This window comes from Myodes glareolus, chromosome 1 (assembly GCF_982192425.1).
Source record: "Myodes glareolus chromosome 1, mMyoGla1.1, whole genome shotgun sequence".
Taxonomy (NCBI): domain Eukaryota; kingdom Metazoa; phylum Chordata; class Mammalia; order Rodentia; family Cricetidae; genus Myodes; species Myodes glareolus.
In genome coordinates, this window is record NC_142026.1 from 29,112,265 (window position 1) to 29,123,838 (window position 11,574).

At 46.3% G+C, this 11,574-nt stretch overlaps 1 protein-coding gene across 2 annotated transcripts in view; it reads left to right on the plus strand.

The window, feature by feature from the left end:
- Eif4e2 (eukaryotic translation initiation factor 4E family member 2) overlaps positions 1 to 6,723 on the plus strand; it is a 28,428-nt gene extending 21,705 nt beyond the window's left edge. For both annotated transcript variants that reach the window (XM_048428879.3, XM_048428880.3), the window contains one exon: positions 4,274 to 6,723. Coding sequence is in view for 1 of the 2 variants with exons in the window: in XM_048428880.3 (XP_048284837.1) it covers positions 4,274 to 4,313 (40 nt within the window). In the remaining variant the exon portion in view is untranslated. The remainder of the gene's footprint in view (positions 1 to 4,273) is intronic.
- Positions 6,724 to 11,574: the final 4,851 nt, after the last annotated feature.

Sequence of the window (11,574 nt, forward strand, 5' to 3'; positions counted from 1 at the left end):
CTGAGGGGTTTATTATAGGCATGAGCTACCACACTGAGCTCCCTCTCCCCATCCCGACTTTAATAGCTTGATTCTGTTATAAATTGAGTTTTGATCAGTCATAGTGATTCACAACTACACTCTTAACGATTAGAAAGCTGAGGCAGGAGGATTGCTAAGAGTTTAGACCAACCTGACCTACATGATGAGTTCAAGGCCTAACTGGGTTATATTGCAATCTTGTGTGTCCTCCGCTGCCTCCAACGGGGGGGTGGGGTTGGGAGAGTAAATTCTTTAAATTAGAAACTTTAAATGACTTCTTCCTTCACAGACTCTAAATTCTTCCAAATGAAATACCTTTGACTTATCTGAAAGAGTCATATTTTTGCATGATCACTACTGTATATTCCTCTTTGTAGCCCTCTGTGTCTTTATGCACTTGATGGTTCAGGAGGAGTGTGTGAGGAACATTTGAACATTCTAATTGAAATCCAAAACACCCATCACAGTACCGTAACAAACTTGAAAAGACCTCATATTCCATCTCTACTGGTTGGATCTAGCTTTCAATGAGTGAGGTGTTCCAAGATGTAGACACCTGCCACACAATATCTTAGTTTCCTGCTCCTTTCTTGCTTTACTGTTTCCCTATACAAATGGATCATGATCTGTAAAGAAAATTGATAGAAAAACTGCTGTTTAGATAATCCTAGCTGGGCAGGATGGCACCTTAGTCCCAGTGGGCCACATAGTATAACCCTTGCCCCCACTCCAAAATAATGAACATGGTGACTTATATATATATAAATGCCCCTAGCACTTGGGGCCAGAAGCAAGGGCATGAGGAGTTCAGGGTCATTTCCCTTACAGAGCAAGCTCAGAACCAACCTGTGCTACATGATCCTGTCTCAAAAAACAAAACCATACGTGCATACATCTTAAACTTGTAATTTTTTCCCCAAATTACTTGCTATGTTTATATGTTATATGTTTACACATAACTTTGATTATGGAGCCATGGCTTTTAATGAAAGTACACTAGGTTGATGAGTGGAGTGGACCCTGGCTACCTGATCACTGGACTAGCGTGGACAGAACAAGAGTGTGTGTTGTTTGTCAGGGCCGCTGTCTTACTGTCTTCAGTAAGATATGAGATTAAAATTTACTCCCATTGAACCTTGAAAGATTTTACAACTGTGCCAACTCTTCAAGGATAGAAGAAGGTAGCAAAACCACCCACCAGGGTAGCCCACGGATAGCCAGGGGTGAGGCAAGTGTACTCAGGGTAGCAAGTCACGGTGAACAGAGACTTGGGAGGGAGCCCAGCATTCACCTGAGGACCCAGAGTCACTTTGGTGCTACCACTGGCACAAGTGCAGAGATGGACACTTGCAGAGGAACACATCCTTCTGAGATGTGCTCCTCTGCCTCATCGAGTTAACCCCTCCCTTAGCCCATTGTTCCCAAAGTTAGAACTTGAGTTAAGAAGTGACTGTTTTGAAACAAAGAAAATTAGAAAGTCATTTGGGAGTATTTGGACACAAGTTTCCCCAAGGTAACTGGAAATAATGAAGTTAGAAACCAGTTTGAATGGGAGTCTCTGGTGTTTCTGAGATCCCATCAAGACCATATAACTGAATTCATAAGGATTCTGCAGATTTCCTCTAGGGCTCTGGGCCTGGGTACTCAGGTGTCCTATATGCTCAGGCTACACCGCTCAGTCACACACCGCCACATCATGGCCAGGGGGCTAGTTGCTAGTATTTCGTTGTTCTTTGGATGATTGGTTGGTTTGATTTGGTTTTTGTTGTTTGTTTGTTTGTTTGTTTGTTTGTTTTAAAAGAGCAGAAGCACAAATACGTATATGGCACTCCTATAGTCTTAACACTCGAGAACTGAGGCAGGAGGATCACAAGTTTAAGGTCATTCAGGTCTATATATCAAGTTCCAATGCAGCAAGGATCACATAGAGAGCCTGTACCCACAGCACACAGAGGTAGAGGAGAAGGACAAGTGCAGGAGAAGAAGCCACTTTCTTTTTTTATTCTCCTGTCACCTAACTTCTTGTTCTATAGCCAGAACCTGTAGTTCTTAGTCAGGGAAAAAGTAAACATTCTTAACTTACTGCTTTTGGGAAGACTAGTCTACAGCCATAGATCTTGCCGCCGTCCTGCCTCAGTTTGTCCTGGCAGAGCCTGCCACCTACCTTCATTGCTCTTTGTTTTTCTATTAATCTGGGAAGAAGCTCCTCGGTTATGGCTCTTCTAATCTTCCTTTTCCATCTTGCAAATGAACCTTCAGATGATAGGACTACTTAGGTTTTCCTACTAGAGAGAGGCCTCTTTGATGGGAAGTAACTAGACTACTACCTGATTGTAGTCTACTACCTGATTTTCCCGCTGTGGCCTGCACAGAGGGAAAGGCATTTCTGGCCCAGCCCCAGCGCTGATCAGTATTTCCCTGAGCTCCTCTTCCTGCCCCCTAGCTGTGCTAGATCCAGAGACTCAGCTACCCATCTCCTTATCCAGGAGACAGTCCTCTGCCTCTCTTCCTGAGTTGGAAAGTCCGGTCACTTTCCTACTGCCCTGCCTTTCTGTTTGTCCTCCCAAGAGCAGACTTGTTTTTGTCCAGCCTTGTCTGGGCACAGGGGCGGCTCTGAGGGAAGAAGTGGGGCAGAGCAAACTTCCTGTGGTCAGTTTAGCTGGTGGCATGTGTAGAAGAGGTGTCATCTGAAATGCAGGCTTAGTGACATAGCACACCAGCTAAGAGTTCAGAAAGAACCCTTGAACACCACTTCCTCATGCTCTCCTCTGTGGCATGATTAAGGTTCCTAAGCATCTTTTGCTGGCCTCTTGTGACACCCCAGGAATCTGTCCTTTTGAATGGTTGCCGATTAACCTTGTGTTCAGCTGCTTAGATGCAAACAGTTGATAAGTGAGCCACAGGGTCGTGTGTGTTAGTTAGAGAAAGGCCAGTGGAGTTTGGAAATCACATCAGTTTCTTCCCAGTTCCCCTAGAGCAGCTCACCCATCTCTTGGCATATAGAACAGTTGATGTTTGATTATGGGACTCTTGGTCACTGTCAACTTGTTTTCAGTAGCCAGTGGCAGTAGAGAACTGCCATGTGGCTCCCTGAGAGAGCATACTCCCTCTTCATTGTTATTTTACTCTGGACCAGTTGTCAAAGCCCAGTTATATGTAGCAGTGTGAAGGAAGATCAGTTAAGTGCTACAGTAACCCTTTAATGGAAGAGGAATTGACTTCAGAAGCCTGAGAAATGAGAGTTTGTTTCAGAGTTTCTGATGCATTAAACCCAAAGCCCTGGGCTAGGGCAGCAGCTGATTGGACCTTAAAGTCCATGCCAGGGAAACCCGTGGGATTTTGAGGTTCAGGTGATGTGAGATGCTGAGCTGTGGCTAGATTTCTAGACAAGACTAGTGGTCAGGGCTGCCTGCACCCAGTAGAAGGCACATAAGACCATACTGGGGCCACATCCTATGTTCTTCTTTCAGGAAAAGCTTTTCTGCTGGGAGCAGGGTACACCCTCTGGAGATGCTATTCAGTTTTAAACTGGGCTGTGGTGGGTGGGGTTTGTTTATTGCATGGTCTGATTGTGCCTTCCTCCTCCCTGTTTCACCTGCCCACTTGCCTTTGGGCCCCTGTTGTCCCACCTTAGGTGACTTTGTGTGTTCCAGAGTTTCTTTTTTTAAATTCTATATTATATTTATATTTTATGTATGAGTGCTCTACAGGCTCGAAGAGGCCATCAGGTCCTATTACAGATGGCTGTGAGCCACCGTGTGGGTGCTGGGAATTGAACTCAGGACCTCTGGAAGAGCAGCCAGTGCTCTTAACTGTTGAGCCATCTCTCCAGCCCCCAGAGTTCCTTAAAGTTTTATATCCAGGCAGATGAATATGTATGTAGCCTTTCTTCTCGCCCACCTCCCCTGAAGATAGCTTTTGTGTACCCACTGCTGTGTACTAGAGATTCCCTTTTGATCTTGGAGATGTTTCCGTATTAGCAGAAAACTTCTCCCTTTTTAAAGCTAGTGTTCAGTTGTGAGAATGTGCATGCATTAATATTTCACCTGCATTAGGGAGTTGCTAACCTTTTGCCTTTCCAAGCAACAAGCTGGCAGTTTTTGTGGGGACTTACAAGGCAAGCTGCTGTTTGATTTTAGACTGGCAGGGAAGGGCTGGGTATGGAGAGCTGGAGAACTGGTCAAGTGTGTGTGTTTATATCTAGATGGTCCATATATTGAATACTCTTATTTTCTCCCTTTTTCTCTTTCAGGGACAATTCAAGCTTTCGAAATACAAAAATCACATTGTGAAAGTGCACACGCTGGCAATAATCCTTTTCTGTTTGTGTGTTTGTCTGAAATGGATGCAAGGCTCAGGTGGTCTTTCTGTCTGCTCACTGAAGGGCTGTACCTGAGTCTTGTCTCCCCTTCTGCACTCATTCCTGGAAGACGGACTCTGCTAGACACCTTCCAGCATTGCTGACTTTATAAAACAGGAAACAATGGGGGAAAATTTGACTTTGTAATAGACAAACACTTTTTTAATGGGGTTCTGTGCAGGAGTGCAGCTATTTTCTTGCTGTGTGCTATCAAGATGCCTCTTGGCATCCTGCTGTACAAAGGACTTGATTACTGACCACATGTATGTGCCCTGTGCTGAGTCCGAGCTGAGCGTTATCAGTATTATGAATGCTTGCACATCCAGGAACGGCCTCTGCTTAGAGTTGAAGAGAACCGAATGCCTCTTCCAGCTCTGCTGTTAAGTTATTGTGTGTTCCTCTCCCCAAGCCCACCACTCTGAACGTGTGTTAGGATGTGACGACAGCCTAGGGTTCTGTGTTCTTTGCGCCTTACACCTCCAGTTCCCTTCAGTGGGACTCTCCTTCTTAGGCACTGCAGCACTTAAACCGTGATCCTGGGTAGCTCTGGTTTTGCTGGTAAAACCTAAGGTATCTGCCCTGCAAGAGAAGCTGGAGAAGAATGCAGTTCAGTCAGAAGCTAGATTAAAGTGTAGATCCCACGTGTGGGGTTGGAGCTGAGGGCAGTGACTAAAACCAGCCTCCCATACGAGCGGGACTTGTGTGCTGAGCGTGGTCTGTGGGGCTTGCATGTCCCTCCTGGAGGAGAAAGTGACAGCTGGTTGGTGCCACATTACACTCTGTGTAGATCCGACAGTGCTGACATGGACATCTGAAGAAATGGCAGCCTTGCTGGATGGTTTCATTTGATGACTGTGTCTGTCTGCTGTGGTTGGAAAAGACTTTTTGGTCCTCGGTGCCTGGATGTAAACAAACTGTCCAGATCCCCAATGCCCAGAAGGCTCCTGCAGGCATATCCTCATCAGAGAAGCTGGGTGAGCTGACTCTGGGAGCCTGAGGCCAGAGAGTTCAAAAGAGCACCCAAGATCAAGTGAGAAGTGGGCAGCTACAGCAGCTTCAAGTTACTCTGAGTACTGGGCTCTTGGGAGCCAAGATGGCAGTGCCTTAAATTAAGGCCTCTCTCTAAAGCAGAGCACTGAGCCTCCGGGTCCTCAGCCATGGTCCCAGGAGTTCTGACCATAGCAGCAGCTCCTTATATCCATCAGACTCTCTTCCAGACTTCCAGCTCCTGAGCCCCCCGAGTCACTGCTGTCTGGGGGTGCCTTTTCCAGAGTGCAGGGCCCAAGAGGGGAGGTCTTTCTGCTATGGGTGAAGCCATCTAAGAAGGATGTCCATCTGCGAGTGAGACTCCAAGAGCCTGAAGAATGCCTTCTGGGGTGGCTGTGAAGAGCTCAGGCAAAGGCTGCCTCTGGAAGCTTGACTAAGGCAGGGGGCCTTCACATTTGCCTGTGCTCAGGTCACCTCAAAACTTCCAAAGAGCAGACATTTGAACTTGCCTTCCTTTGGGCATCTCTGGTTCGTGTGTGTGTGTGTGTGTGTGTGTGTGTGTGTGTGTGTTCATGCATACATGTGCAGTTTGTTTATGAGTGAGGCCTAAGTCAGGCCTAGTGGTTAGATGTTTTGTTTTACCTTTTTAAATCTCATTTGTTCAAACATTTGAATCTCCTCTGTTTTCTAGAGCTGCTCGTCTTTTCCCATCCTCTTGGTCATTATAGTATTTGACAGTTGGGCTTTTTCCCTCCCATCCAAAGTATGCTGCCCTGCTCCCATTAGAGTGAGGGTTCTCACTGTCAGGCAACATCTCCAGCCCAGTGTTCTTCAGGTGCTCTGCCTAACTGCTAAAAGGAGAAACCGGATGGTCCGTCTAGCCACACCACCCATTCTTTGCAAACGAGCTGGAGAAGTCTCTCCATTTATTTTGACTCCGTGGGCCTCTGGTAGGCTGAGATACCACATAAGGTTATGGTTATGGTATCATCGGTTATCAAAACAGGTGGAGGTCTCCGGAGCCAGTGTGACCAGCATGATTGCTGCTAGGGAAGGGAAAGTCATGTCCGGGCTATTCTCCCTTCTGCCTTCATGGCCCTGCTCCTCTCAGAGAGAGCCTTTCTGTTTGTCCTTTTGTCCGTGTGTGTGTGTGTGTGTGTGTGTGTGTGTGTGTGTGTTTTCCCTGTGACACTGACAGTGGCAGTACTCTTCCATCAGAGAGGAGCTTGTCAGTGCGCCAAGATGAATTTCCAGGTGTTTGCTGGAGGGGAAGGAGCAGGGGCTGTGACAGACTGGTGGAGTGTTGCACTTTGAGAGGACTGTCTACTGCGGGAATAAACGGAAAGTATCAGCAAGACAGGCTGTGGACTTGTTGATGAAGGGAAGTGGGGTACTGGGGAGGTGGGATGGCGCGCTCCTGGCCTCCAGTCGCAGTGCGATCCTCAACTTTGTGGGGTGGTGCAGACAGTGCAGATGGCACTGACACAGATTTAGTATGCAATTTGTCTGGATTGCTTGCTTGTTGAGAGAAAGACAAGATCCATGTAGCCGAGGCTGTCCTCAGACTCATACTATAGTAGAGGTTGACTTTGAACTTCTGAGTCTCCTGCCTCTGTCTTCCAAAAGCTGGGAGTACAGGCATGTGCCACCATTCCTGGTCAGTTTTTGCAGTACTGGGGATCGAACCCAGAACTTCGTGCATGCTAGTCAAATACTCTTCCAACTGAGCCACATCTTTAGCCCTCTGATTGTGATAATTCATTTTTACATTTTTTACTACTGTTTTATTGGACAGGACCTCACCTTGTTGACCAGGACGACCCTAAATTTACCATTAGCCTCATGCCTCTGGTTCTTAAGTGCTGGGATTAAAGGCATGTCCAGCCTCAATATTTAACATCCAAAGAATGCAGTTAATTATCCTCAACTGAAGATATGGAATATTGGAGTGAAGACAGAAGGAAATCCAAGAAGTCTGGGAGATGATAGAACCCAACGCTAACCCCATAGAAAAGGGCTGTTCATAGTTGGAAGCTGGGAAGGTCGCACGTATTATCTGCATGGCAGCCATCTCAGCTGAACTGCCCAGGGCTGTTGAGTGCTCCAGATGATCTAAGTGCTCCTGAGGCCCCTGCATTTTGCCTGGAGGGACCAATGCCAGAGCAAGGGTTATTAATGCCTGCGTTTGCTCATGGAAACAGCTTTGTAGGAAAGAAGGACCCAACAAAGAAGGGGGCTTTAGGTTTCAGTAAACCTTCCTGAGCATTTGAGCTGTCAATGAAGAGGCTGGCTGGACCAGCAGAGGACAGATCACCTATCGGAGATTTGCCCAGGAGGTCCCAAGTGGTAGTTGTAAGGGTAGATCAGATGGCCAGGTGGCTTTTTTCATTGTTTTTCAAGACAGAGTTTCTCTGTCTTGGCCTGGAACTCCAGAGATCCACCTGCCTCTGCCTCTTGAGTGCTGGGATTAAAAGAGTGTGCCACCACTGCTGGCTGACCAGATGGCTTTTGAAGCTTCATTCAAGTATGGTTATCTGAGGATTTTAGAACCTTGTTAGTTAGATGGTATCAGACAAATGGTGTCACCTGGTGAATAGAGTCCCAACAGCCAAGCAGCCTGCCAGTTTGTCTAAGAATATACTAAATTTTCAGTTCTTGGTCTCTTGGGAAAGTTGCACAGTGTGTTTATAAAAGGATGTCTGTGGCCAGCTTTTCGTAACTACCTCTGCCAGAAAGAGGTAGAAACGGGTGGTGTGTGACTTCTGTGAGCCCAGCAGGATGTCTCAAAGGCACGGGACAGTAGGGAGCGGTATCAGATCTCAGGAGCACCAACACCTGTCACATCCCCACCGTTCCTCCCAGATAGCCTGGGCCTAGGACCCATATTCATTGCCTACCCTGGCTGCCCAGGGCTCACGTTCATTGCCTACTCTGGCCACCCACAGGCCTGCCCTTCCCTACAAACCTCTGCTCACCAGATTGGCATAGAACCAGTATCCACTCTTCTCTGCCACAAGGTTTGTCGCCCTCTCTAAATGGCTTTTTTTTATTTTGAGACAGGGTCTTGCTATGTAACACAGGCTGATCTTGATCTTTCTGTTTTGGCTCCCAAGTTCTGTGATTCCAGGCATGAGCCACAATGCCCAACTACAGGGCTTTATTTCTTATTTCAAAAAAAAAGAAGGCATGGTGGCACATACCTATAGTCTCAGAACTCAGAAGACTTAGGCAGTAGGATCACAAAGGCAAAGATAACTTTGGCTGCATAGATTGTCCTGAAGCAAAACAAAAACAGAATTCCCAAATTAAACAAACTGCTAGATACATCTAACGAGATAAGATTCATCAATAAAGAGAAAAGGACTAACCATAGAGAGACATGTTCCCTCCAATGCCCTTATAACTCCATGACACCCTGGAAAAGGAAAGGCTATGGAGACAGGAAATGAATTGCTAGAGATTGGCATGGAGTGGGAATAGGCAGAACATTTTGCAGTCATGGCATGATGGATTCCTGTCAGGACAGTTGTCAACACACTGCCGAATGTACACCAACAGTGGAACCTAATGTAAGCTAAGGACTGTCAGGAGGACATGTGCCCATGTTCATTGCACCCAGCAGGTGCACCTCAGCGATGCTGGACACACTCCGGGACTTGGGGGCAGTGAAGGATACACGAGAACTGATTTTCTTTTTCTGTAAAGTACTGCTTTGCAGATAGGAAATGAGAATGTTCTTTTAACACTCCATGTTGTTGCTTACACAGAGAAACGGTTCTTTCCTCCTAATGGTTAAAATGGCACACTTAAATATTTTATCTGTTGTACATGTGTTTGTGAGTGCAAGAGCGTATGCGAGTGTGGAAATCAGAACAACTTTTAGTTCTCTTTCCACTCTGGGTTCTGGAGCTTGAACTCAGTCTCTGCTTGGATGCCAGGCACTTTGGTGTGCTGAGCTACCTTGCTGACCCAGAACATTTATTTAAACAGACTTGAATTAAGTGTGAGGAAGGGAGGCAAATATAAGACATAGAATATTAAAGAGGCAGCCTTTAATTAAAGAGGGTTCAATGGGTAAAAAATGCCAAGCCTGACAACCTGAGTTTGATTTCTAGAACCCACATGGTGGAAGGAGAGAACCAACTCCTGTAAATTGTCCTCTGACATCCATACATGCACTGTGGCATAAATAAATAAATCTTTTAAAATATTTTTAAAAGTCAGCCTTTAGGGGCTGGAGATTAGCTCAGTGGTTAAGAGTACTGGTTGCTGTAGCTGTGTTGGGGTATGTGCATGTGGGTGCCCGTGGAGGCCAGGAGATGGCGCCAAATCCCCTGGAACTGAAGTTACAGGCAGTTGCAACCAGAACTCAGATATTCGGCAAGAGCAGCCAGTGCTCTTACACTAAGCATCTGCCTTGCCCCACACATGTGATATTTTCTACTGTGTAATGTGATTATAAGGCCTTGCAGTCCCTATTTGACAAATCATCAAGGGAGTGGCTTTAATATTGTTCATTCTTTTATACCATACAGTGATTTCAGGTTTGCTTTTGTTTTAACTGAGTTAAGAACACAGATAATTTAAAAATACTACCTCCTCACTACTATATTAAAATGACTAGTCTGGCATTGTGATGCACAACTTTAATCCCAGCACTCAGGAGGCAGAGGCAGCTGTATCTCTTGAGTTCAAGGCCGGTCTGGGTTCCAGGGTAGCCAGGCTGCACCGAGAAACCTTGTCTTGAAAACCAAAGAAGAAGAAGAGCCTTAAGAGGCAGGTAGATCTCTGAGTCTGAGGCCAGCCCGGTCTGCAGAGTGAGTTCCAGGATAACCAGGACTACCCAGAGAAACCATCTCCCAAAACCAGCAACAGAAATACCAAAACAACCAACGCTATTTATGTCTAACATCCAACAAAAACTGACTACGAAATGCTTACAGCAGGCATCAGTCCTGGCATGCTTAATAATTGATCCTATAGTATAATTACAGGTCGTGGTTTTAGGGTTTGTTCTTGGTCTCACTGAATCAGGACAAGCAAACACAAGCAGTGAAGTCATCCATAGCCCCGGCTAGCGCTTCTGTATGTTATCACAACTCCAGTATGGCTCTTCTGTGCGAAGGTCAGATACCCTGTAACACAGATGAAAGGAGCAGACAGAAGGAATTGCTTCAGGAAGTGTACTACAAAAATGCCCCCTTCCTTCACCGTGCTTGTTCCTCGCACTGAGAGTGGCTATGCACATCGATGTCTAAAGTCTACCCGAGGGTACACATAGCTCTGTGCCCTTGCTAGAGAGTGACGACTGCAGGGTCACTCTGCAGATCTCCTTTCTGTGGTTTTTGTTTTGTACTTTAAAAAACTATTATTTGTATATCTAGTTTAGTGGCACACACTTTAATCCTAGCACCCAGAAGGTAGAAGCAGGTAGATCTCTGAGTTCAAGGCCAGCCTGGTCTCCATCTCAAGTTCCAGAACAGCCAGAGCTACATAATAGAGAGACGCTGTCTCAGAAAACAAACAGGGTCTGAAGAGATGACTCATCGGTTAAGAGCTGGCTGTTCTACCAGAGGACTTGGGTTCAATTCCCAGCACCCCATGGCAGCTCACAACTGTCTGTAACTCCAGTTCCAGGTTACCTGACATACTCATACAGACAGACATGCAGGCAAATGACCAATGCACATAAAAATAAAAACAAAGTGTGTTTATATGTGCACACCCTTGAATACATGTGAAGAGGCCAGAGGTCCATGTTGTATCTTCCTCAGCTACTCTCCACTTCTATAATTATTAATAACAATTATTTATTGACAGGGTCTCTTTGTAGTCCTGGCTGTCCTTGAATTCTTGGTGATCCTCCTGCCTCAGCCTCCCAGCTGCTGGAAGGAGAGAAGACCGTGGCAACAAGGGCCCGTGGCAGCGAAGGATCAACTGTAGTGTTCACGAGTGGGGAAGTGCTCCAGTTCCAGGTGGCCAACTCAGACTTGAGTCAAGTACACAGTGATGGAGGACAGCTCCCAGGGCCACACCTTGAAAGTGAGGTGGCATTAGCCGAGAAGGAAAGGCTACTTCTCACTCATCCTGAAAGGCTTGAAAACAAGTCTTCAAAAGACTAGAGCAATTTCCAAGTGAAGGGTCTGCTCACCGTAAAAGCCCCGACGCTCTTTAAAGGCTGACAGCATAGTCTACCAGCCAAAACC